We start from the raw sequence: 27,265 nt of genomic DNA, 5'->3' as shown, positions 1-27,265 counted from the left end.
ACCAGTTTAGCCTGCCTTTAATGGGAGCTGCAAGAGGCCTGCTGTGCTATGTGCGGCTGTTACTACAGCCTTTAGTGGCACATTAAAGCAGCAGGGTTACATCCATGCTGCAAGCTGCCTCCCAGCACCAGGAAAAATATTCCTGCTTCCTCTTGCTGCAGGAGCTGCTCATGGATGCCAAAGACCCAGCTCTAAATATTGACGCATATAAGTCAGAGTCCAACGTCACTAATGCTGGAAGAGAAGAAACTGTTTGCATACCCCAAATAATCTTTTTATGCAGATTCAGTGTGATTTATATGGGCCTATGTAATTTTAAAATAAAAAGGTGTTTTTGACACTTCCCAAAGTCTAAAGACACAAATTGGAATGTACAAACTTAGAAACACCAGGAGCTGGTTTCTAAATTTAAAATGTAACTAAATTTTCCCTCTGGGTAGGAGTAAAGTGCCAAGTTCCAAGTGGGTGAGAGCTTCTTTCACTCTTTCTGCAGGGAATTTAGTTGATGTTACTTAATCCCAGTTTTCTGTAATCTGCAAGTGGTGCAAATCAAAATAGCTCCTATTGAGTCACAAAGAGTCTCTTTATTATTAACAAGGAGAACAGCCCTTTAATAATGAATTGGCAGCTATTTCTAATTTCACTTTGATTTTAAGTAGTACAGTCAGCAGAGGTAGGCATTTCCAGAGCTTCTTGCTCTTCTACTGTATGGAAGGGCGTTGTTAGCCACTGTAGTTATCAGACCAGCCATGCTGTTAACTTAGCTAGAAGGTGACAGTAACAGTGAATAAAGGTGACTTGGTAGTGACTATAACTCTTTTGAACTCAACGCAGTTTAAATAATAATCATCTACAGTGGCTCACTGAGTAGATGCACCAGCTCCTGAAAGCCTATGGCTGTGTACCCAGAATATCATTAAACAGGAGTTTCATTTTAAGCCTGTGCTTGAGATCCACTGACTTTGCTGTGATCTCGCATGTGCATAAATTCAACCTGTGCTTCATGTCCCTGAATCTAAACCTTAGATTGCAAGTTCTCGAGGGCAGAAATATGAAATTTCACCTGTTAAAACACTCTGTGAGATCAAACAGACTGGTGCTGCTTAAAGTAATAAAATACTTGTGATTAAAACTATCCTGAGTGTATTTCTAAAAAGTACAAAGCAGTTCATTCGAAGTAATTGCATTCTTTCCTGGGAACAACTGCTTGAAATGTTTAGGGCCCCAGAAAATAGGTCTTTCTGTGACTTAAATGTTCTATCAGTCACAGCTCAAAAAGAGTTGAATGCTTTGGGTATAGTAACAAGGAGAAACTCATTCTCTCTTCCGAATTACATGTTTGTTTAATGAATGTTTGTTTATACAGTTTTCATGGGGCTTTTTCATTCTATTCTGCATTTGCTATTTTTTTTAATTCATTCAAATGAAAAGTGAAGATTCAAAATTTCAGAGGTTCCTTACCTGGCTTGCAATGGACTCTGCTGCTTCTAAAACGTCTGTTTCCCCTTTACAGAAGTGCCATAAAATTAATATCTGAATGTATTTCTGAATAGGAACATAAAGTTAAGTCCGTAAGGTAATTACAGAATTACCCCTAAACCCTGAAAAAGGTTTCCTTTGGCAATCTGCTTTCTAGCTAACCCATCAAATTCTCTAGTAGAATGCCTATTTTGTAGTAAAGGTTTCTGCATAGTGGCCATCATCACATATTTACTGCAGGCTGTCGCACTTTGGGCAGTGGCTGCGTTGCTTTTGTCTGTTCATTGCCCTCTCCTACAGGTACATTTCTCATTGAGGAAGAATGACTCCCTACAAACCTGTTCTTGATTTCTTTACTTTGCACAGTTCCAAAAGGAAAACTTGAAATCAGTGTCCTAACAACAGAAAGTGCAAATTCTAATTTATTCTTCCCTTATATGTGAAATACTTGTGTGTACCTCTAATACATGGTTAGTGATGCATAAGCTTAGCTCTACAGAGCAGGAACTAAAAGGTTCTACAATATCCAGTATTTTAATCAGCTTGTTGGTCTTGGTGAATACATTAGGGAAGTAAATCTTTCAGTCTGTAAAATACTCTTACCTTCAAGTCTTTGGAAAGGAGTTTGGCATTGCATGTTTGATTCTGAGCACAAAAGTTGTCACTAGGCACATTCAGTAAGTTATTTTACTGTTGTGCTGTCTTGAAGCTTCTTCAGGTCTAATAACTGCACAGGTTTTTTTCTAAATCTTCAATGTTATAAGAAAAGGAAGTGGAATTTGCAGTGTCTTGAAGAGTAACTTCATGCGCCTTCAGCAAACCTCCAGGTTGCCATCTCTGAGGAGAGGTGGAATACAGGAAGGGAAGAACATGTTTCTTTGATTTAAGGAATAGCTTTTCCAAACAGCTGACAAAGAAGACTGTCATGAAAAAAACTGTGATAAAATGCTACTATGAATGTGGCTGGAGTCTTTAGTTATTCCATTTATCAGGCAGCTTCTCTGGCAGGCCTGTACTTGTCACCATTCATGGGCCAGTTGGCAGAGATGTTGAACTACCTGAAGCCTCAGATTTTGCATACATCAGTAAATCTACAGAACCCCATTATTTTTATAGCTGTCTGGTCAGCTGACAGTACCTAGGATAGCTTAGAAAGGAGGTAGATGGATAAGTATAACTTTTTCTCTAAAACAGTGCTTCCAGAAACTAGGCATCTCTGGTCAAAATTTCCATATGCTTTTTAAAATAAACTTGTTTTTTGTAGAGAGATAAAACCCCATTGTTTTCTCTCTTAGAGCTTTCCTATACATTTTTGGAAGGGTTAAAGCTAAAATCCAGTCTTCCTATAAAAACACAATTGAGAACATTAACAACACTATTTTTTATTCATTTATACAAGCCCTCTCTCCCCTTTGTCATCGGTGGGGTTTTTTCTTCTTTAACGCTGACCTACATTTTAGGACTCAGAGGTATGTAACCTGCTGTCTACAAAGTTGCCAGGTCAGCAGTGTCCACCATTTAGTGTCAGTGCCTTTACTCAAAGCAATCCCCGAAAAGCTTGAATGTCATTTTGCAGAAGTGTTTGGCATCTTTCTCATAGCCCTTCATTTGTTACCCCTGTGTACCCAAAAGCACCTATGAAGTGACATCAAACAGCAACATGGATCCTCCAGGTCTTTACCTGCAATCCTAATGCTCTTTGGTTTTTAAGCACTTCGGGGTTGAATGTTGACAAATGAAAGATGACAAGAATTTCATTTTGAATTCTTGGAAGACTCTCAGCTCTCCTCCCCATTCAGTTCTTACTTGCAGCCACTCCTCCCCGGCAATGGTAGCTTTGCATAAGGGACCTTGTCTAAAGCCATTGAGCTGCAGAGAAACGGGCCTTCAGGATCCTAACTTGAAACTCTGCAGCAGGCAAGGGGCTACCTAAAATACAGCTGAGTAATGCACCTGAGTAGGGTCAGATGAGCAAGAGTATAGTTCAGTACTTTAATAAGATATGGGTAGAAGACTTTGGAGAGTTATGACTATGAGAACCAAACTACTTCGTACCTGTCAAGTGTTTGTCGAATAGACCACGTTTGAATTTTCTGATCAAGAGAAATCCCAAGTTTTGAAAGAAATGCATTCTTCAAAGCGAATTTTGAAAGGGCCATGTTCATGAGAATTTGGAGAGAAGTGTCTGCCATCACTGTTTAATGTCAGATTCCCAGGACTGTTACTGTAGAAAGCCTGTGGTGAATTAAATGGCTTACAGAAAACTTATTTAGTAACACTGTCATATCATAGAATAGTTAGGGTTGAAAAGGACCTTAAGATCATCCAGTTCCAACCCCCCTGCCATGGGCAGGGACACCTCACACTAAACCATCTCACCCAAGGCTCTGTCCAGCCCATCCTTGAATACCACCAGGGGTGGAGCATTCACAACTTCCTTGGGCAACCCATTCCAGTGCCTCACCACCCTTACAGTAAAGAACTTCTTCCTTATATATAATCTGAGCTTCCTCTGTTTAAGTTTGAACCCTTTACCCCTTGTCCTACCACTGCAGTCCCTAAGTATAATATAATTTCTAATAAAAAAGACCCTGTACTCACTTCTGTAGCTCTTTTCATCCCAGCACCTGTAAGCAATTTACAGGCACTAATGAGTTGTGTCTCACTGTTATTCTGAAGTAAGTAAACAAGTCAGTTTTGCAATAGAAAAAAGAAGAGGCTTAGAGAGATAAAGGTCAGCTTGTGTTTGATCCTGGCATGAACATGTAAGAGAGAAATGAACTTCCTAATGTGTTTACTGTAGAAAGCCAGAAATACTTACAACCCATGTATTCAGAGGCTGATAACCCCTGCAATGTTAGCTGCCCTAAAAATCTCCCCAGGGAGTGATCAGTGAACTTGGCTGCTGTGAGAGGGATTACATGGAATAGCTTGCATGGGAGCAGTGGTAGGCTTCAGGGTGGGTCTGCTTGCTTTGTGGGCAAGGGATGCTGACAGCACTCTTAATACCTAACGTTTGCACTTGAAAAGTCCTACACTGCTTCTTGTGCACTGCTTCTTGTGCTTAGCTGTTTCGAGGCTACTTAGTTGAGACATAAGTAACTTCTCCAAAATCAGACATGAAGAAGTGACAGACCAGGGACCGTGATTCCCACTGCTGTTTGCTTCTGCCCAGACACCATTCGTTCCTCCAGACTGAACATTCTAACACATTGACTGATTAATATATTTTCTTGCAAATTTTGATAACTTCATCAATTGTTTCTCCGGAGAAATGGAATTCTACCATATTGATGAGTTTTCTACATGATACTCTTTAAATTCCCATCAGTTAATGTCAATGCAGCTTGCATTTTCCACTGCTCTATTTTTCTAGCTGGGTAGGGAAACCGATGTGACCTTCATTGTTTCTTTTAATTGAGTTGTTGTTTTGCTTTCCTAGCAGAAGGTCGCTTCTCTGAAAAACAGCCCCCTAGGAGAGCATGTTGCATTAGCCACACGTCAAAGAATGCATAGGACACTGAGGAATCTCTTCATCCCAGAGGCCAGTAAGAAATTATCACATTAAATGGAAAAATACTACTTTTCTTCAGGGGAATTTTTGACCCAAATGTTTTTACAGCAGTATTTGTAAACTCTCATCCTATTCCAGGACAATATGAAAGTTACAAAGAATAAAAAAGAATCTAGTTTGAGAAACTGCAGGCACCATCCTTTTAATGATAAGATTTCTTTTCAAATGAGGTAGGTGATGTGTAAAAGCCTCATATTCAAACAGGGCAATTTATGGCCCATCCAAGAAGGACAATTCCACCTGTATCCTTGTTCCTAACTAGCAGATGGGGATAGGTGTCCAGCCTGGCATGTGGAAGCAAGCCAAAGGCAGTAAATAAGCACCCTACTGGGAACCTGCTACAGCTGACCAGCAGAAAATCCTAGGCACAGGGCTGTGGGGAAATGAAGGCCATCAGCAGCATTTTGTAACTTAGCTTGAACTCTGCCAGGGTACAGGTTGCTGTGCTTTTTTGGTCTGCCTTAGTGTCAGTACATTATTCATGACCCTTCACTGCACAATGCCATGCAACATCCCCTCAATATTACCCCTCTCCTTTCAAGGATGCTGGATGCTTTTCTTAATGCCATAAATGCCACTTTATTTTATATGCAGTGCCTTATAAATCAGGTGCAGCTCACAAACAGTTCAAGGTGGGAACTGGCTAGCATTCAAAAAGTATATCTCTCTCTAACTTTGTATTGAACTAAATACATGCCACACATGGCAAACCATTGCAAGGCCTACCACTCAGTAGCTCATCTCAGGTCTTTGCCCTCATTTCCAGTCTGCTTTCTGTTACATGCCAAAACTACATACGCTGTGTTACCTTTTTCATATATGCTGATATTTCCATGCAGAAAATAAGTATTTCCTAAACTGCACAGAATTAGTAGATGTTTTAGGCATGTGACAGCAGCAGACCTTCTGGGTCCTTGAATTTAGATCCTCACTGTCACAGACAACCAGAGTTTTACAGTTAGCTTGGTCCGTCTACCCTGCCATTTCACATACACCCCTTTCATATAGAGTTACTACATTAGAAGTGAACTTGAGTCATATATTTGGATGGCCTTTTTTTATTGTGTTAGAGCAGTGCATAGTGCAACAGGGTCCTTACCCTGATGGTGACCCCCTGCACAGCCACAGAGAAATAAATAGCAGCCATGAAAAATTGCTTATAAAAACAGCCACTGCAAATGACAAAAGCTTACATGGCCAAGCAGAAAAATCAGTACATTCATATAATCATGGGCACCTGCCTTGATGTAAAAGTGTTTTGGAAGCTACCACCCAAGCATCTAAATACCTTTACAAGTCTTAACCACAATCTACAGCAGAACCTACCGCTAATATACAAATCGGAGGATATGAAAAAAATACCGAAGAGGAAGAAGTAACACAAGCAATGTGCTTTCTCACAGTCACACCACAGAAGGGTGACAGTCTTGATGTCTCCTTTTCAGGCATGGACCAGGCCCTTACCCCTTTTATTATAATCAGGTTACAGTTTTGGATGATTTTTATGACATTCGGATGTGATAGATTCAAGAGGGGGGTTGATATCCTTTGTATCTGCTTATAAGCACTGAGACCCATTGTTCAGTATTTTTAGAACCATGCCAACTTCATAACAATTTTTTGTAGCAAAAGAAGCTGCTCTCTCTGCTCAAAATCTCTCTGATACTTTACCATGCTCAGACATATCTGATTTCATGAACGTTAACACAGTTTTATTTTGCCTTTCATCCAACAAGAAAAACCTACTAGTTATACAAGCCCCTTTATATGCTGCATGGGAGAGCTGTGGTTTAATGTCTGTGCTTTCCCCCTGTTCTGATGTCTTCTGTTGCATGGGACCAGTTCAGTTTCATGGGTAAGTGCTGCAGTTAAAAGGATATAATGAAGTATATTCTAACCCACTACAGGCAGGGAGACGCACGCCTCCTCTACTTTTCCACTCAGTGCACTGACTACAGTTCTCTTTGTGTGAATCATTCCTCACAAAAGAGACCAGAAGATACTGCTGCTGTGGTTTTTTTAAGCTTTAGTAGCTCTCATGAGATGAATCAACAAGACCTTCAACTGAGTCACCTTTCCTTCCTTCCTTCCAAGGAGCTAAGTAGTTATTGAAAGAGGGCTGGCTAGGTGGGAGGTATCATCATCTCTCTGAAATGGTATTTATAGCAAGTAGGTGTTTTTTCCAAGCCCTGTTCTAACTATCAGATGATTGATCTTAAAACAAGTCCTTTCATGTACCTTTGCATTGGTTCCCTGTGTATGCAGGACTGATAATAGGGTTGGGCTTTTTTCATTCCTGGTATCCATGGCTGAAAATTGCTACTTCAACTAAAATATAAAAATCTGAGTTGTCTCCAAGTGCTTATCTACAAGACAGCTGGGGTGTAATTATCATTAGTTTTATTAATAAATAATTAAATTATTATCTTCTTGGGGCATATTTGGCCTTTGCATGATCTTTCATGAGAAAATTCAGTACTTTCATTTAAGAGCAATATTTTTTTATTCCCCAAAGCAATCTAATCTGCTGTGTAGGAAGACTGGACTGGTATTTCTGTTTGATTGGCTGGTTGATAGCAGAGTTTCTTTTAAAGTGAAATAAAACCAACTGATTCTTAGTTATTACCAAAATCAGATCTCTCCGTATCTTTATCCTCACTCAGATGTTTACTCATGGTGAGGGAGGTGCTGTATGCACTTCTGATTTCCCTCCACCTTCAGGTCCAGTATAGTTACACTTGTCCAAAATGTAGCAAATTACATGCCTAAGTGGTTGTCTGCCAGTAGAAGCAGAGTAGGTGTCTATCCCCAGGTTTTTGGTTTTCTGCTACCTTGCTCCTGGAGAGCATTTAGCCAGTCGCAGGTATCCTGCATGCTTTGGAAAAGGTCAAGACAGGTTTCCAGCAGTTAGAAGTGCCCTCTCAGCTGCAGTCAGACCGCAGGTTGGATGACCATAGGGAAAACTCAGGGAAGGATTATAACTCTGCTCCATCTTCTGCTCCAAAGGAGTAATCTAATCTTGCATGTGCGTGGAAACACAACAGCTCACTATCATTACTCTCTAGTAAGTAAAGCTGTAACCGAGACATACTGCATCTAACAGATACACCTCTTTCTATATGCAACTCCTAAACCTTTTGGGAGCAAATTGTGGCAGTGAATAGCCCACTTTTAATACTAGCATTGTTGAAACAGTGCAGCTATAAAAATGCGCTTGAAGAAATTGCTCCACACAGTCCTATCCCAGTCTATTATTCCCTTAAATACTGAAAACCAGAAGGGTGGGATTGTGTTAGTAGCTAAACTCATGTAAAACAGCAATAAGGAAGCACTGAAATACACCTGCAGATGTTTCAGAATATGTAGATAGGGATGGATGTTGGTGCACAACAGAATGAAGCTTGATGCTGCAGACTAGACAGCAGACTTGCAGAATAATGACCTGTAAATTTTTATTTCTTTATATATCTACTTGTAACAAATTGTAGTTTCTTTGACTTTGCTAACGCAGTCCAAGAGGACTAATCATGTACTGGAGAAAAATGGGAAATGCAGGACTTTGTGATTTACATTTTGGAACTGAAATATGCAGGAAACTGCAATAATGCACAGTTAGCTGCCAGAAATACAGATGACACTAGCAAAATCTTATTAAATACACACTATTAGAATCTGCTAGCCATATGGATACAAACAATAGCCATCCTGGTGCCATGCTTCAGAAACACACATTGAGTGATACACTACTGATAATTGCTATACTTTTAATTTCTTCTTTCTACCTCCTACCGTCACTCATTGAGCATGAACTGCAGCAAACCAGCTCACTGTTACGTTCCAATACCATCTAGAGAGGCACGTATTCACCATTAGAGGTTAATCAAGGGAAGCAGACAATAAATGAATTAGCATCAGTGAACTAGGAGTCTTACAGTCCATCAGCACTCTTTTTTACTGAAGTTGGTGAAAAACATTACAGTGATCTTAAACTAGATCTCCACAGAGAGCTCTGGGAATCGCAGACTATGGGAGTCCCAGAATTTCCCAGGACTATGCTGCAATGTAGTACAGTACTTCTGAGTCAACTGGTATATATTGACTATCTAAGATTAAAACCTCAGGTGAGGGTAATGAATTTCAAGGGCTAAGCATGATTAGGCAAAGATTATTCTTAGGCAAAAATTATTATAGTAGAGGGAGTCTAATCCACTCAGGCAATGAAGGAACAAGGAGATGCTAGCTATTGAGTCAGACAGCCAGATATATGGAAATACATTCGAACAGTCATAAAACAAAATTACGAAAGAAGGATAGTAACGTGTAATTCCCATTAATCCAAAGACAATGGGTTCCTCTAAACAGAAAGCTGGAACTTTCTGTTTGAAAGTCCAGCTGTTGAAATTACCAGTCCAATTTAAATCTTACTGGAAAGATGATATGTAAGTATCACAGAAGGAGGACAATAATGTGTTAAAGTTCACATCTTTTAAATATACAGCAAAACAATATAATTGTGTGCAGTCTTGTCTTACAGTGTGACAAAATAGTCATGTGCATAACAAACCAGCAGCTTTTGCTGAATCAGGACAGTGTCTATCAGAAGATCTAATTCCCTGTCCATTCGCTAAGAAATGTCACTGCAAGTTTGCAGCTACCAGATATAGATATTGCACACAGCAGACACTGAATTAACTGCCTTCAGGCTGGAGACTAAATGGTGGAGAAAATAAGGATCAAAAATGTGAGAAGGATAGCACTTCAGAGGATGCTCTTTGCTGACTTCAACAAAGCCTTTCTCTTTATTTTTCATTCTGATTTGTGGGGGATTTTTTGGTCTGCAGGATACTTTGAAAATTTCCAAATGAAAACATTCTGTAAAAGCACATTGAAAGGTCATGAGATGCTTCAGACATTCTGAAGAGTTCTGTATTCCTGATGAATTTGTAGAGGAGTGATGCAGTTAATAGCTTGAGGGAAGAAATGCCATCCAGATGGATCTGGACAGTCTGGAGGAGTGGGCCCATGTGAACCTTATGAAGTTCAACAAGGTCAGGTAAATGTCCTGCACCTGGGTTGGGGCAGTCCCCAACATCTCTGCAGATGGGGGATAAGTGGATTGAGAGCAGGTCTGCGGAGGGGGAGTTGGCAGTGCTGTTGGGTGGAAAACCAGGTGTGAGTTGTTAATCTGCACTTGCAGCTCAGTAAACCAGTTGTATCCCGGGCTTTATAAGAAGTGTGGTCAGCAGGTTGAGGAAGGTGATTTTGCTCTTTTACTCTGCTTTTGTGAGACCCAGCTTGGAGAGCTGCATCCAGCTGTAGGGTCCCCAGCCAAGGCAGATACAGACCTGTTAAGGTGGGTCTAGAGGAGGGTCACAGGGTTGGAGCACCTTTCCTGTGAAGAAAGGCTGAGGGAGTTGGGGTTGTTAAGCCTGAAGAGGGAAAGGCTCCAGCAGGAACTTTATTGTTCCCTTTCAGTATACAAAAGGGGCTTATGAGAAAGGTAGAGAAATACTTTTTATGAAGGCTTGTAGCACAAGCACAAAGGGGAAAGGGACAATTGTTTGAAACTGAAAGAGGGTAGGTTTAGATTGGTTGTAAGGAAGAAGTTCTTTATGGTGAGGGTGATAGGGCACTGGAATATGTTGCTTGGAGAAGCTGTGGCTGCCCCATCCCTGGCAGTGTTCAAGGCCAGGTTGGATGGGGCTTGGAGCAACCTGGTCTAATGGAAGGTGTTCCTTCCAATGGTAGGGGGGTGGAACTAGGTGATCTTTGAAGTCCCTTCTGACTCAAACCATCCTATGATTCTGTGATTATCCAATGTAGTTTACTCCATGAAGAATATCAGGTTGTTCTAAAGGTTCAGGAAGACACTGAGTCTCAGTGATAATACTGTATGTTGTGGGTGGATTTATGCTGTGAGAAGTGGGTGTTAAATGATGATAAATCGTAGTGATAGCATTACTCACCCTTTTTTCCTTCTTGACACATAAATGACTGTGTAAGATCTAAGAGAGTGTAAACTTGTGTTGTTTTCTTTCTTTGACTTGTTAACCTACAGGCAAATATAGAGTGTGTCTAGTCTGTGCAGTGAACCCCTATGTTACAGCTGATCTGAAGAAAGATAGCATGTCCACAAAAATCAGCACTCAGCTCTGTTGGGTTTGATCCTAGGTGCAGTATAGCCACTCATTAGAACTAATTACTCTTGGCACAGCATCGTGCTGATGCAGCTGTGCAGCTTCCAGAGCTAGTTCATTTGGCACTTAGCTCAGGGATCACTGCAGTCTTGGGCATAGATGTGCGCTGTCATTTGGTCAAATGAGTGAAGCTTTCGCTCATTAGTTCAAATAGCGATTTCATTTGGGAATTGGATAAATGATAAAATCTTCCAGATGCTTAGTCCAATTATTATAAATATGGCCATGATTTTTGACAACTGCCAGACTGTTAAGAGAGAGCCAGGCTACACAGTAATTCTTGAATTGCAGTCGAACAACTTGGATCCACAATTTCTTTCCAAGATACTGTTTTGGTGGCTTTAATCTTTAGTTGTGTCCATTGAGAAGTGACCTCCTCAAAGCAGGTCCTTTGTTCCAATATGGCACTTCAGGGTAGCATCTGTAGCCCTTTCCACATACTTTCAGCAGCCAGGAACAACCTGTCAAGGATGTTCAATGTCAGCATTGGCATGGCCGTCTCTCACCCCTGTGCAAATGAGGGCAGCAGGGCAGGTAATTAAGAGATGACTATGTAAAACTATCTTTAAACTCTGCTTTCTGAGTAGAAGTGGGAAAGTTGGACGTGATAGTTGCTTTCAAATCCCGGAAAGCTCTCTTTTCTAGCCAGAGTTTACTAGAAGCACTGGGAAGGAGTCTAGTGACTACAGATGTGAAACCTGATCTTGACCCTGGTGATGGATTTCAAATAAAGATACATAAACCACTAGCTTTAAATACATTTTAGCATCTTTATGAAGTTCTCAGTCATTTTAGTGAATTCTCTACTGGTTTAGTCAGAGCCCTTCATTTGTATTAACAAACAAACTGTTCAAGAAGTTTGGCAGGTGTTACCCTTACAGAGATAGAATATTTTCATGCTGCTTTTATTCACAGAACAAGCAAGCATAAGCGGAGGGGGGAAATATCTGTCTGGCAGGTTTTAGTCTACATAATATTGTTTTGTCCTGTTTTACAGCCAAGCCAGTGAGCTTCGATCCTAGCTGTTACAAGGCATTTATGTTCTCAGAATGGGATTTCAAAAAGATCCTAAGGAAGTTAAATATTATTCGCTTTGATACAAGTCTGCTAAAACATCAGTGAATCCCATTGAAGGGTATAAAAATACATCAGAAGTAAGAAGCAAAGTACAAGGGAGGATGAAAGTCTATGTTTCCAAGAGAGGATAATGGGAAAGGAGAGAAACAGACAAAAATGACTGTGGGGAAGGTTGTAATCCCTCCTCCTTCTTTTTTTCACAGCTTATGTGTCTTGAGAACCTCCACCTGCTTCTCAGCATCTTGTGAACACTCGCCCATCTGTCAGCATCTCTCTCTGCTGGTTGTCTCATTATAGCCAGAGAGCCTAGCCTGTAGTTTATTGACAAGAGGGAAATAGGAAGAAAAGAGACTTGAAATGCAAGAAGTTCTAGGAAAATGGGAGACCTAGGTACTCATAGATCTTGAATACCAGAAAAGTCTAACAGTTCATTTAGCCTGACCTTCTGCACAGCAAAGGATGTAGAAGTATATGCTGCTTCCCATGCAGTTGAGCTTCAGAACTTGTGCTTAACTAAAACATATTTACCAGAAGTGCTTTGATCATCTTTGTGGCTCTTCTCTGGACCCTCTCCAGCTTGTCCACATCTTTTTTGTACAGTTGGGACCAAAATTGAACGCCTCCCCAGATGTGGTCTGACAAGTGCTGAATACAGTGGGATAATGACATAGCTGCTGGGGATGCCCTTGTTGATGTTCCCCAGCACCCTGCTGGCTTTCTTTGCCACAGCTGCACACTGTTTGCTCATAGTGAGCTTGTTGTCTGCCAGTACCCCGGGTCCCTTTCCACAGAGCTGCTCCCCAGCCGAGTAGATTCTAACCTGTGCTGCACTCCTGGATTATGTTTTTCCAGGTGCAAGACCTTATACTTGTCCTTGTGAAGTTTGTAAGGTTCTTGTTAGTCCCCTCTTCCAGCCTATCCAAGTCTTTCTGCAGGGTGGCTCAGTAATGTCCCTGCCTTTTTATGGGCAAATGGCTCATAGATTTTCAGATGGTGGGGTCTGAATAGAGCTAAAACCAAGAACACAGAACAAAGAGCAGGAAGGGCATTATGTTTGCAAGGTTGCACTTCTGTGTTCTGAACAGATGGCTGACAGTGACCTGAGACCTTAGAAAACTGAATTGATGAAAGAAACAAGTTCAGATTTAATTATATGTAACTGCATGAGGCACAGAAAGGGTAAAACTAAGCCACAAACCTCAGTTTATTGAGTGAATGCATGTGGCAGGAGCACTTAAAAAACTCATCTTTGTTCAGTTTTATGAAGTTTCCATCACAAAACAGTTGTACTGACTGAATAAATTAAAACCCACTTTTTTATTGTTATTTCATAATTAAGCTATTTCAGATATTCGTTCAATGTCTGATCTTCATTCTCATTTCTTACAACAACTGGTTTGAGTTCTCTGCTCTTTGGTAGAATGGAAAGTAAAATGATCATTGGGAAAACTCATTTTGTGAGCTACAAAGTGATCAGCAGGAATCTCTGGGACCTGTGCAACTCATTTTCTGCATGTTTCTGGAAAATCCCTGCTCTGGTTCAGTTGGTCGCTGTGAATAGTCATGTGTGCACATGTATGTTAGATACCTTTTAATCATCCCCTTCAAAAGTTTTACAGAGTAATAACACCACCGACATGTCAGTCAAGGATGTGTTTGAGTCAAAGATGCCACATCATGCAAGGATTGTGTGTGTAGGCATAGAGAGATTGAAAAGTAAACCACACTTGGGAAAGAAACCCTAAATAATTGCTGTTCTTCCATGTAACTATTTATGCTGAACTTCCAAACAAATCTGATATTGAATGGATCTGTCTGAGATGGAGTTAACTTTTTCCACAGCAGCCTGTCCAATGCTGAGTTTTGGATTTGTGCCTAAACCGGTGTTGATACCGCACTTGTGTTCTGGCTGTTGCTGAGCAGTGCTGGCACAGCATCAAGCCTTTCTCTCTTTCTCACATCTCCCCCAGTCATTTGGCTTAAGGTAGCAAAGAAGTTGGAAAGGTACACAGCCAGGACAGTTGACCAAAGGCCAAAGGGCTGCTCCATCCCTTGCAGCACCATGCTCAGCAGTAAGCTGGAACAGAGGGAAAAGTTGGAGTGGGAATAGTGCTGTGTGCTAAAAGCTGTGTCCAGCCTGACCTTGGAACACTTCATTCCCCCACTCCATGCCCCAGTCCATTCAGGAACTCGGAGATGTGTGAAGAGCAATTGCCAGTGAAAACTGAGACAAAAGAAGTTGCTGACTACCTCAGTCTTTTCTGTATCAGTTGTCACTAGATTCCCCATCGCATTTATTGCAGGGTACAATTTCTTTTGTCTTCCTTTTCTGACTAGTGTGTGTTATCACATAGAATCATAGAATAGTTAGGGTTGGAAGGGACCGGAAGATCGTCTAGTTCTAAGCCTCCCTTCCATGGGCAGAACCTCTGAAGTTATAAGACATAATAACATTAAAATGAAAGCATCTTTATTTCTTTAATGGCAAGCTTTGGCTCATACAGTTTTTGTCTTATAAAGTGCAAAAGGCCAAACAGACTAAATTCACAGCTTATGAAAGGCAGTTCATTCAAGAAACGAAATGATTTTATTCATCAGAGAACAAGAGAACACAACAGCAATAAAATATGCTTTTAATTTCTTCTTCTAGAAATAGCCAATCTGCAGGAAAAAAAAAATCAAAGATGTCAACTGTATAATAAATGTGTTTTGAAAGAACGCTCTCTATAAAAAGTTTATTCCTGTCCTTCCAGTTTTCATAACAATGCATTTCATTCCATCAGACATAACCTTGTGAAAATCTATTAGGCAGAAATATTTTCCACTATTTATCAGTATTGTTAGTAATAATAATAATAATCACAGAGTGGGGCTTCTACCGCAACTTAATATCCTTGCTGAGTAAGATAATACTGTTTCATTAATTCATCTGAACAAGAAACCACAGCTGTACTGGGACACTGAGGCCATCATTGGGCACCTGAGATTTTTCGGAAGAACTGAAAGAGCACTGTGGCTTTTTATTTTATATGAAAGAAAAACACATTAGATGGAACTCTTGATTGTCTTCTGTCTGGCATCCTCCTTTGTGAATGTTATCATGGATAATCTGTTCCAGCTGATGTTTAGCTACCATAATAACATTTACAGCCCCAAATTATACACACTAAATCATATATATGTTATTATTCACAACCCCTGTTTAATAATAAAGATTGATTATATGGTTTGCTGAGGATGACCTGGCGGAATGTCCAGGAGATCCTACTGTACATTTGTAAAACTTCCAAACAGGTTTTGAATCATCCACTATAAATAGAGCACTGTAATGCTTGCTGAGAATCTGCTTCTTTTTCAGACATAAAATCTCACAGAGGTCATTACCACTGCATTATTAGTTCATTGTAAAAATTAATTGCCCATGGACAAAAACAAAAATGTAGATAATTTTTGCACCACTATGTATCAAAACGCATATTACCCTCAAAAGACCCTATGGAAACTAGAAGGCTGCAGAGATCAAGTATTAATGTCATTGTTGATATTTTCTTCTGAAAGCTGGTGAACAGATTTTTTCAGTATTAGCAAAATTATAGATGGAAATAAAAAATCCTCTTCCAGGATATAATTTATTCTGGTTAAATTTTACAAGTCAAACTGATCTGATTTTCATCACATGCTATGGAAACTCTTCACAACAGCTTCTTTGGAAATACGTTAACTCCTACTCAACTCAGAAACGTGCTTATAAATTGTGAAAGGTGCTGAGTAGTGTGTATTTTGATTAAATATGACTCCTTTCTTTTTCAGAAGTATAAGTGAATTTGTGTACAATATACGATGGGTTCCCTTTTGCTTGGTGTTTCAGCTGCTACGGAGGTTTCCTTTTCATTTGATGTTGGAAATGGGCCTGTGGAAATCGTTGTTAGATCTCCCAACCAGCTCAATGATGATCAGTGGCATCGTGTCAATGCTGAGAGGAACGTCAAGCAAGCCAGCCTACAGGTAGACCAGTTACCTGTGGAGGTCCGGAAAGCACCAACAGAAGGCCACACGCGGCTAGAATTGTACAGCCAGCTCTATGTCGGTAAGATGCAGCGCGGGTAACAGGGCTTTGCTCTCCCATGCTGAGCACTCTGTGCCTCCTGTCTTGCCAGCAGCAGTTAGTTTAATGTAGGAAGTTGGCTCCTGAAGCACTTGCATGGCAGCATGGGAGAGAAAGAGAAAAAAAAAGACAAGCATGTCCATAATTACAGGAATAAGATCGACTAAGAGGAAAATATCTTGTGCTGGCAGCTTGTCACTTTTGTCTCTCCCACCTGCAGCTTCTGGCTGAAAGTGCACCTAGCAAGCAGTAGTGCCAAACTCCCTTTTTGTCAAGTGCCTCTTTCTCACACACACTACAGACGTGAAAAATTGTGAGTAGGTCTTGCCAGGGCTGCATATGCCTGCAGTGCTCATCCTAACCTCAGCAGCACTTTAAGCCTCTTTAGGTTTGATCATTGCCCACGCTTTTGTGCTCAGAGGTCTCACTGCAGTCCTTCCATCTAGTCCCATGGGCTGTTTGCCCATTTGATGCAGGAAAGCATCTCACAGCGTTACACAAATGCATTCCTTGGAACTAAGTTAGTCCAGCTGCTTTTTGGAGCTACTGGTCTCTGCTACATTTTGGGCAGGCTATTCCAGTAGTACTTGTATTTCTCTGACTGTTAACGTCTGTGCTGCAAAGTGCAGACATGCCAAGTGCTAGTAGCTAGAATTAGAACTGCATGAAATGTTGAGCAAAGAAGGTCTTTCCTACCTCTCTAGATACTCGTAAACAGGGGGAGAGGGAAGGGGGAAGGGAAAAAAAGACATTGTCTTATTTTTTCTGCATGGTAGTAAAGAGTTCAACAGCAGAAATGGATGGAAATTATGTTTAAAGCCTTCACTGCCTTAGTGAACAGCACAGTGTCACTGCAGACTGTGTATAATATGTCACCAGATGTGCAGTCATTATTTACAAGCTCAGATTCTTCTTTGCTGCTGACTGTGATCCCAATAAAAGCCAGTTTCAAAATAAGCTGAAATGTGAAGTTTGTTTAAAAGAGTGGTTAAAAGATGGAGCCTTAACCTTTTGAAAGAAATACCTAGCCTTTTGCTGAAAACGGGAATAGCTGGGGTTTTTCAGCCTGAGTTCTTGGGGAACTGTTAGTAATGCTGATTTTTATTTGTAGCTTTGAACTAACTGTGTGTTTTGAAATACCTAGTACCTTTATTGCAGAAAACTGGATGCCCAAATCTGCAACAGATTTTCTTTCTTTCTGGATCATATCCATAACTTGGTGCATACATCTCGAACACATTTATAGCCTTACTCAGAGTCAGACAGAGAATTGATTTCAGTTGGTGGGTCCCAAATGAATACCCTGAACATCAGGGTCTGGAGAGTAATACTGAAAAAGAATTGTTTCAGTGCCTCCTGTTTCACTTGCTGCAGAATACATACCTATTTGTTGGGCCAGCAAGAGAGCTTGAGGGATGATGACTGTATGTCCTGGGGACTAGGAGAAAGAAGGGAATTAGACGCATTAGATATTTTTTTTCGTCACTGCACTGCATATGAGTTTACATACATTGGAACCACACCAGAATGCCTTCTGCCCTGTTCACTCAGCACAGATCAAGTATTGCCTCCTCTCGTTTCACATCGTCCAGTTACCAGCAGTTGATTTGAAGCAGCCAACACTCCTTGGTTTCTATTTAGTCTTCGTCCCCACTCGGGTAACTCTCAGCCTCTGCTTTGTGGTGATGAGCTCTCAGATTTCCTCAGTTACTCTTCAGCACCTGTGGCACTGCAGTAATCAAAGAGACAAGAGGATGAGGAGCAAGAATGACAGCCACTCACTGTTATTTACTTGATTTTTTAGGGGGGTGTTGTTTCTAATCCAGCCCCAGATAAGGCTTCCGTAGCTGTAAGCTGTTCAGCAAGTGCTTACAAGAGTGGGGAAAGGAACAGTTCTTATCAACTGCTGAGAAAAGCTATCTCGATGCAGGTTTTCAAATGTAGCTCTTCAGTGTTGCATCCTTCACCCTGTGCTCTGGCAACTAAACAATTTTCCTGATGTTGCTTGGAATTTAACATCTGTATTTCCTATTGGAGCTGAGTAGAGATTTATGTATTTTCCTTCTTTCCCCATCACGGCTTTGAAAAATTAACACTGCGGAACATACTATGGCATTATGAGCATCCATCGTAACTAATCATATGGAGAGTAAGTCTATACCATAGCAATTGAGGCAGGCCCATTTCTGTAACTGTTCCCTCTAAAAATCTTGGAGTTTAAATTAAATGAAGTCTTAACAGTAGAGGGGTAGAATCTCTACTGTCTAATCAGTGTATAGCAAAAGCACAACTATTATTTATGCTTATTTATGGTATGGTATCAACAGCTTAGGTTTCATTAACTTTATAGTTGATAGGACAAGGCAGTTCTAGCCTTTACAAAGAAGTTACTTTTTTCCAGCTGTTGTCACAAGCTTAGCAGTGTATTTCCTTGTAAAGCAACAACAGTATAAGCTCTTCAGTGTTGTCTCACAGTTTTACATTCCCTCTCAGGTGCTGCGGGAGGCCAGCGAGGCTTCCTGGGTTGCATTCGTTCGTTAAGGATGAACGGAGTGACACTGGACCTGGAAGAGAGGGCGAAAGTCACGCCAGGCGTGAAGCCCGGCTGCTCTGGCCACTGCACAAGCTATGGGATGTACTGTGCCAACGGCGGGAAGTGTGTTGAGAAATACAATGGCTACTCCTGTGACTGCTCCAGAACTGCCTATGATGGACCATTTTGCATTAAAGGTAAATAGTGCAGGAGGCAGAGTATGGGAGAACTATCTGCCTGAGAAAAAAACATCATATAATCAGTGCTTCATCTATTAATTAAACAAGTAAGTCCTGATAATGCTTATAGTTCTTGCAGACAAGTCAAATTATACACGCAGGATTTAAATGTGATGATTTAAAACCACATCTCTCATTAGTACTAATATATGTTACCTCTTTAAATCAAATAACACAACAACAACAACATGAATCAGAAATGCCTTTAGTCATAGCAGGTCTGTCTGACTGTGTTCTCTAGTCTTGAGCTGTTGTATAATAGATTCCTGCTTGCAAAATGGCATGGTTAATTCTTTAGAAAAAAAAAAAAATATGGATTTAAACAAAAGCTAATTTAGTCTCATTCAGAAACATACTTGGAGATATATAGGTGTATGAGCGTATATAGGTATATAGGTATATATATATATATATAGGTATATGAGATGTATATGAGCGTTGGATTGAATATTATGATGTAAACTGTGAGGCTAGCATCTGGATTAAAAGTTTTATCCATCTGTAACCAGATCAAGTCTTTGAGTAGCTCAAGCTGGGTTAGGGGTTGAACTTGCTAGGAGAGGGAAGGTACAGAGCTCCCACATCTATGTCAGTCCTTTGGAAATACCTAAAGTATGTTCTGAATTTTCAAAATCAGTGATTCTGAAAGACTGATTTGCTGTGGACGCACATGCCTACATGAAAAGTGAGGGAAACATGGATATTACATACAAAAAAGAAGAGCGAGGATAAAGATGTTGAGTTATATCTGTATCGTTTTTTTCTCAGTTTGACCAGTAATGATTGAGACAAATTATTACTGTGAATATAATTTCCCAAATGTTTGTGCAGTTTGCAGACTTTGTGGCCATTCATTTGCTCTCCTTACATTTCAAGAAGAAAAGAGTTGCTGCCCTGCCATATTGAATGAATTCACTTTTTAGGTTTTTTCTGTATTGCTAAAACTCATCACACTGGCTTTTGTGTTTTTCTGTTTCTCTTACGGATAACCCCCAGATTTCTGCCCAAACTAGCTCTCAGCTAAAGTGTCCTGTTTTTCTTGGGTGTGGCACTAACAGGACAAAAAATACTGTTTTGGAATAATTGAAGACCTAGCACAGACAAAACCTGTGCTTCACCAATGTGTAAGTACTGTCATAGAAACAGCAGTGGTACTATACTATATTATACTACAGTAGTCTCCTTATCAGCATCCCAGTCCAGCCAAAGGCCCAGGGCTCTGACTATGATGCTTAGGACACACAGTAAAACTTAGTGTAAGCTACTGCTGCTGGGCAGCTCTGAGTCATGCAAAGGTACTCATGGTAGCTTGGGGATCTCTGTACCACACGTGTTGTGCCATTTAAACATGACATCAGATCTCTGCTTTAAATATCAAAACTTATTTCAGGCAAAAAATACCTCAGTAAATCCTTAAGGCCTTAAGTACGAAATGGAAATTACCAATTTCCTATTTGCTAGTGCTGAAAACTGATGTACTCATCTAGAATATCTGCAAGTATGATTTAGGGTGGGTGACTTCATGGGGCTTCTCTGTAGAAACAGCAATGTTGGCACTGGGATAAAGTTAGAGGATAAATTAAACACAGGATAGACTGGGTTTGAGGCATCTTATGATCAAAATAATTGTAAAACCTCTGTAACAAACAGTGCCGATAATGAAATCTTTAAAACAGTTCATTTTCAGCCCATTAAATTTAAATTTTAAATTAAATTTAACTAGTATTAAGCCTTTTCAATCAAGTAAAGCACTGGAACATCTTATGCATGTTGTCAAACTCCCTAGACATGTGAAAGAAGGGGATCCTACATTTGCTTTCTAATAGATGCTCTTGGAATCTTATACCATGTCCTCTCGATCCGTAAGATGAGACTGGATATATTCTCTAGATGCAAAGGCTGAACGTACAGTACTAACAACAGTGAAATACATACTGGCAAAACAGTGAAGTAAAGTGTTACCTGAATTATTTTTAGTTGATTTTTTTAGTTGATTTGGATGAAAACGTCACAATTCTGATATTTCAATTAATTTTTCATCAACACTTCAACACTTTCCCCTCTCTAAAAGAACTGACACCTCTGTGAAAATGTTTTTAAAGACCATATTGTCTGTTTTCAACCAATTCCATTCTTCATAGCAAGCACATAGTTGAACACTGCTCTGTCACTTGTGATTGTCTAGCTGGCACCACAGTATGCTGTTGGATGCTGTGATGGGGGTGAGTCTAATGGGAGGCAAGCAAGCAGATTTTCCTTTGTTACTTTCACTAGGAATTCACATCAGCTGCCAAGAAATAACAAGGTTAGTGCTTTGCACAATAAACTAGGACTGGGTTTCATTGTTTTAGTCCTCTGAACAAATCTTCAGGCCAGGTACCCCTGTTGATTTGATAATCAATAGTGCCTGACTTTTTAAGTCCCACATCCAAACCAATGTGACATATTACCGTAAAAAAAATGCTGTGAAATACCTTTCAATATCCCACAGTCTGCTCCTACTGTTGATTTTACTTTGCCACAGGAAGCTTTTCTTATCCAAAAATTTTATTTTGATATTCAGGATACTTCCTCATGGTAAACTTTCAGGGGTTGGTTACACACTGCAAGTGCTAGGAGAAGAAGAAGTGATAGGAAAAATCAAAGGAAAAGCCCCATCCTTACCTTAAGGAAATCTCCATACAATGGTTCATAATGAATAAACACATCTCATAATAAAAACAGGCCATGCATATTGTGGATTCTTTTGCTGATGAAATCCATCCTTAGAGCCTAGAGACTGATGGCTGACGAGATATTGCATTGCCTCCAGCCTTATTGTCAGCAGATCAATGTGATTGATGTGGTAGTGGCCTGGAAATTACACTAGATTTTTATAAGGGCCAAAAAAAAAAATGTGCAAAAACACAGTCTGACATCTATTTTACCTGTATCTTTGTTTTGTATTTGGGGCATACGCAATCGACTTCTTTCACTGCTCAGAGAAATTGTTCTGAGGAATAGCTGCAGTGTTTCTGCAGTCCTACAGATTGCTTTCTGACCTTTCCCTGTCCTTTGCTTAAGCATAAATCATCTTTTTTTTTCCCCTCCCATAGCTGTCCTATCACCGTAAAAGCATTTCTGGGAAAACAGTTATGGGTTTTTTTCCCCTTTAAAAAACAAACTCTTTCCTTCTTTTAAACAAAAAGAGTGAAGGTCAGATGCAGAGATGGCTCTGCAGAGCATGTGGCAGCACTCTAATGTGGGGGATCCCCCAGGGAGAAAGCGTTCCTCCTTTGGGTATTGACGTGCTGTGGATCAATGGTAGGAGAAGAAATTGTCCTCTGCCAAGAGAATGTGGCCAAGAAAAAAGGTTAAATAGCTGGTGCTGTGACTCATGTGCCTTCAGGTGTGCTGGAAGGGTAAATTCAAAGCTTCCCAGTTTCTGTGCAGTTACCCGGTTTGCATCAATAGACACCAAAGAGATGAGTGCAGTGTATAAATGTTTTTCTTTCTTTCAAGTCAAGCTCAGATTCGCAGTGTGAAATATTGCAGTCCTTGTGCCAGTGCTCGAACTGAACTCCTTCATGCTTGATTTTGGATTTTCATGAACCCTAAACCCTTACCATTGTCATGGTCCAATTTCTTTCCTTTCTTGCTCCCTTGCCTGCTTCAAAGAGAAAAACCAGCTTTACTAGGCTGAGTGGATGCAAAGAAGACATTCCAGCTCTGGTGCTATATAGCACATGAGTGAAGCAGCTCTGCACCCTTTCCACAGACTCTTTGATCCTTGATCATGTCCAAATTCTGCCCTGGTTTACCCATTCAATTCTCTTCATTTTGCTGGTTGCAAATATGTTTCATTGCCTTGCTGTAAGTAATGGGGCGGAGGATTGTTCAAACAGTTTAAGGTAACTAACTTCTTAGTTTTCATTGCTCATAATCCCAGTACCTGGAATGTGAAAGGCAACATTCCCTCCCACTCCCCAGAAAAATTCTTCTATGCACAACATGATTGTGATCTGTTAGCTGAAAGTTGTATCAGAAATTTTCCTTGTGTTGGGAATGTTAGGCTCCCAGTCTGGTAAGTGTGAATGCTGCAGTCACGTTTTTCTACCTGTAGCTCAAACTCCAGGACTTGGCTCTTAGCCTTTATTGAGTAAATACATATACTGATTAAAAAATATATATACTCTGTAAAGCTATTCCATTCTGCTGTCCTGTCAATACTGCCTTATTAAACATGCATGGTTATGCTCTGGTGCTTTGAAAATTGCATTTCATTTAAGTTGCAAGAATTCTTTTATTGGAAAAAGTAATACCTTTTTTTTCATTATTTTTTTAAGGCAAAACAACCCTTCTCCATGCTCGTTACATATCTCAAAGAGATATCAACCTCATTATAAAGAGAGCTTGCCAGCCCACTTACAGCCCATAATACACTACTTATAAATGCAAGGATTTCTTATTCTGTATACAGAAAGGAAGTAAATCAGGGTAATGAGTTAAAAAAACACTAAGTCCTGGCTCCAGAATGTAATGAACTTTCAATGTCTTTGTCAGCTAACTACAGGAGGCCTCCTCTGGTGTCAGTGCTCCCTGCATGCAGATGTTTTATCAAAGATGAGTAGAGCAGCTTCAGTAGTGTTGCCAGCTGCTGCATGTCTGTGCAAAGGCAACTGAGAGATTTGAGGTTCTCACAGCAGACACCTCTGTGCAATATTTATATACCTGCGTGCTACTTGGGTAGTATTGGCACCTCACAAGCTGATAAAGTATTTGTCCTTACAATAGCTCTGTGACAGGAGAAGACATTTTTGTTATAGTAATGCAGAAAGCGAATGAGATAATGAGGGAAGCAAGGAACTGCTCACTTTTAGAGTGGATACCTGTGGTATAAGAAGGAATTGAAGCTAGATCTCACCTATCAGAGTTGTAACTCTGAATACTGTGCAATCATCAAATGGCAGTCTCTAGTATTTCTCAAATGGCTCTTTCAAAGATGCAAGCTTTCCTCTGAAGTTACCTGAAGAGCAGCCCCAAAGACACCCCAGCAGGAAATCATGAAACCTGGTCTGTTGTATGTTTGACATTGTATTTTTCTTTGTCCATCCTGTTTTATTTGATGGGTTTTTTTTTAACCTTTATGGATATTTCCATTAGAAAATGAGCTGGGTTTTCATTTAGAATCAGCAGGGAATAGACAGTTCAGGTTGCCATTCCCTTGTTCCGAGTCAGCTATCCTAGTCATCAGTTCAAATGGCTAGCATAGAAAGGTCTATAATAATTTCACATCCGTACATAATGAACTGCAGCTGTGATTTTCATGACATTTTTAGGCTTTCCTTGGCATGTGCAAGATAAAATAAAAGGCACCTGGATTACAGGGCTATTGCAAAAGAAGGTCCAGAGCTCAGCCTTGCTTAGGTATGCAAGACTGGTTCCCTGCAGAAGCTACCTGTCAGCATTGACTCGGGAGGCTTGAAGGTGTAATGAATCAGATGGCTTCACCCAGTCTTTGGTGGCACTCATCCTGTTTACTGAAGGTAGTGGGAAACATCACATAGATTTATGATTGGGCCCCATATTTTCACTGGTGCACATTATTTTTCATATCTCCTGATTCTGATGCTCATTTGTTCAAGGTGTCAGTTTATATACTGAGTACAGATATATTCATATAGGAGGAGCAAACACTCAGTAGGTTTATATTCCACTAATGACAAGAAGCAGTTGCTGCATTTTGGTATTTTACTCCACATGTAGACAGTTGAAATTGGCATCACAAATTATTACAGTAATGGCAACCAGATATGAGTCTTTAAAGTGTAGAACAAAACCTTTAAATCCCCGCTTCTTGGTTTCAAAAACTAAATACTGTGAGCCTGAAGGCAGGATAAAAGAGTGAGTGCGCTAACCAGATGAATTATAAGCATTATTATTCTGAGAGCACTCAAAGTAAATTCTTTCCCAGATACACAGCTGTGAGGTTCTGACCCTTTACTGATGCCCTGTGGCCAGGATGTATTTCAGTAAATCTTTGTGACCACAGCCTGGAAATAGCTGTAATTTCTGGTGCTCTCTAGCACTTTTTTAGCCACAAGCCAGCAAGCAAAGCCTTGTTAATCTATATTCGACATTCATAACTGTGAGAAATCAAAAAGGGAAAAGGTTTTGTTCAGCTGTCTGCATTGCCCTGACAGTTCTTTGTACATGCATAGAGTGACTGTCCTTGCTAAACATTTTGAATATGCTGCTTTTTACATCCAGAACTCCATGCAGGGAACACATAGCATTGAGCACAGGCAAGCAGCATCACAGAGTAATATTTTTACCTTATCAAATCCAAGCAGAGCTGAGGAGGCATTCAAGGCTGCAAGAATGGGACATGCTGTAAGAAGGCGTTTCAGTCAGCTTTGTGACACAAAGAGGGGAGAATCTTTTTCTGATGCAGTGTTCATGTGTCCTGGCCGGGCTTCCTAGTTGTCAGGACTTTTTCTCTGTAGTCTGCACCAGTGTTCTACACTGTTGTGTTTTATTTTACACTGTTGCTGGCTATTAGTAAGATAGCTTTGAAGGCCCACCCTCAAAAAAGCCAAATACCATCATAGAATGATTTGGGTTGGACTGGACCTTAAAGCTCACCCAGTTCCAGCCCCCTGCTATGGGCAGGGGCACCTTCCACTAGACCAGGTTGCTCCAAGCCCTGTCTAACCTGGCCTTGAAAACTGCCAGGGATGGGGCAGCCGCAGCTTCTCCGGGCACCCTGTGCCAACACCTCACTATCCTCACACGGAAGAACTTCTGCCTTGATCATGCCACTTGATTCATGACAATCCCTGTTACCATTCCTATCCCAACCAGTTCAATTGCCGTAAAGCCTGCTGAGTTCTGTATCTTTTATATACACGCTTCCAGATAGAAAATCTTGCTGAAGCTGTGCTCAGCCACACGTGTGCCATACTGGCAATGCTTTTCACAGGAGATGAAAAAGTAATGTAGAAAGAAGACAAGTTCTGGTTGTGAGTGAGAATCCAGAATCATAATCACCTGAAGAAGAGAAGAATCAATACTGACATTTCACTGCTGTTAAATCAGCAGCAAAGGAGAATGAGGACTCTCAGGTCTACAACACTGGCCCAAAACTGTTATGAGGTTGTGTAATTTTTATAAGAGAAACGGGGTTTTTTGTTGCTATTTGGCTTTTTTCTCTAGTCTTTCAATACTCCTGAACCTAGGCAGAATGTGAATGTACAAAAACACAAGTAGCTGAGTGGGGAGAGGGGAACTGGGGGGATGACCATAGAATTGCAGCCTTCAAAATAAGTTTGTCAGTTCTGGGTATGTGTGCTTTTTGTGTGGAAGTTCTGGATCAGTTTTTGCTTCATTCCTTTTCCAGTTGAAGCTGGACAGTTTTGTAAAGTGTGTGCAGGTCACACTGGGGATGTGCCTCTTGCTTCATCAAATTGTTTCGAATGATCCTCAATTCCAGATCTTGGTTTCTCTACAACGCAAGCCCAACCTGTATGTACCTGCAGTCTGTCAACAGAGGACAACTTCACTGGATACGGATGTAGAAATAGGCACTGCTTTCTGAAGAAAATGATCTGTTACTGCCATATTCATTTCCCCAAGGCTTCTGCCTTGAAAGGGCAGTTAACGGAGGGCCCTTCATTATGCCTCATGGCTGTCTCCCAAGAGTCATCTTAGATAGCATTTGGAATATTATGAAAGAAAGCAGACGGTCATGCAGGGAAACCTCCGCCACATTTCAGCAACAGGGTTTGAGCCGCATTTTATTCAGGCAGTTTGAGTGGTTTTCTGAATCAAGGGTTTCTGTATTCCTTCTGTGAGAGTTTCAGGAAGATGATAGGCTTGTGACCTCAAAGTAGATAGTTTTTTCACTGATCAGCCCTCAGCATTGCCAAGTTATCTTATAGCTACGTTCAGTATAGAGAAAATTATCTTTTAGCATTTTCTAGTATTTCCGAGTAGTTTAAACAGCCTGCTCCTGTGAGGTGCTGAGCACTTTGCAGCCCTGCTGCAAGGACTTCAGCTTCATTCAACAAAGAACATAATGTG

At 40.5% G+C, this 27,265-nt stretch overlaps 1 protein-coding gene and 1 long non-coding RNA gene across 2 annotated transcripts in view; both read left to right on the top strand.

Moving 5' to 3' along the window:
* The window catches only part of CNTNAP2 (contactin associated protein 2), a 1,034,819-nt gene that overhangs the window by 939,472 nt on the left and 68,082 nt on the right, over window positions 1-27,265 (top strand). The window contains exons 17-18 of the mRNA XM_065665653.1: window positions 16,196-16,414; window positions 18,926-19,162. Of these exons, the coding sequence (XP_065521725.1) occupies window positions 16,196-16,414; window positions 18,926-19,162 (456 nt within the window). The remainder of the gene's footprint in view (window positions 1-16,195; window positions 16,415-18,925; window positions 19,163-27,265) is intronic.
* Window positions 10,300-14,157, top strand: LOC136007643 (uncharacterized). Its single transcript, XR_010609781.1, has 2 exons — window positions 10,300-10,406; window positions 12,531-14,157. It is a non-coding gene; the product is annotated as an uncharacterized LOC136007643 (long non-coding RNA).

Source organism: Lathamus discolor, chromosome 2, assembly GCF_037157495.1.
Source record: "Lathamus discolor isolate bLatDis1 chromosome 2, bLatDis1.hap1, whole genome shotgun sequence".
Lineage (NCBI taxonomy): Eukaryota > Metazoa > Chordata > Aves > Psittaciformes > Psittacidae > Lathamus > Lathamus discolor.
The sequence above is the reverse complement of the archived record's forward strand: the minus strand, read 5'-3'. Positions and strand labels throughout refer to the sequence as shown.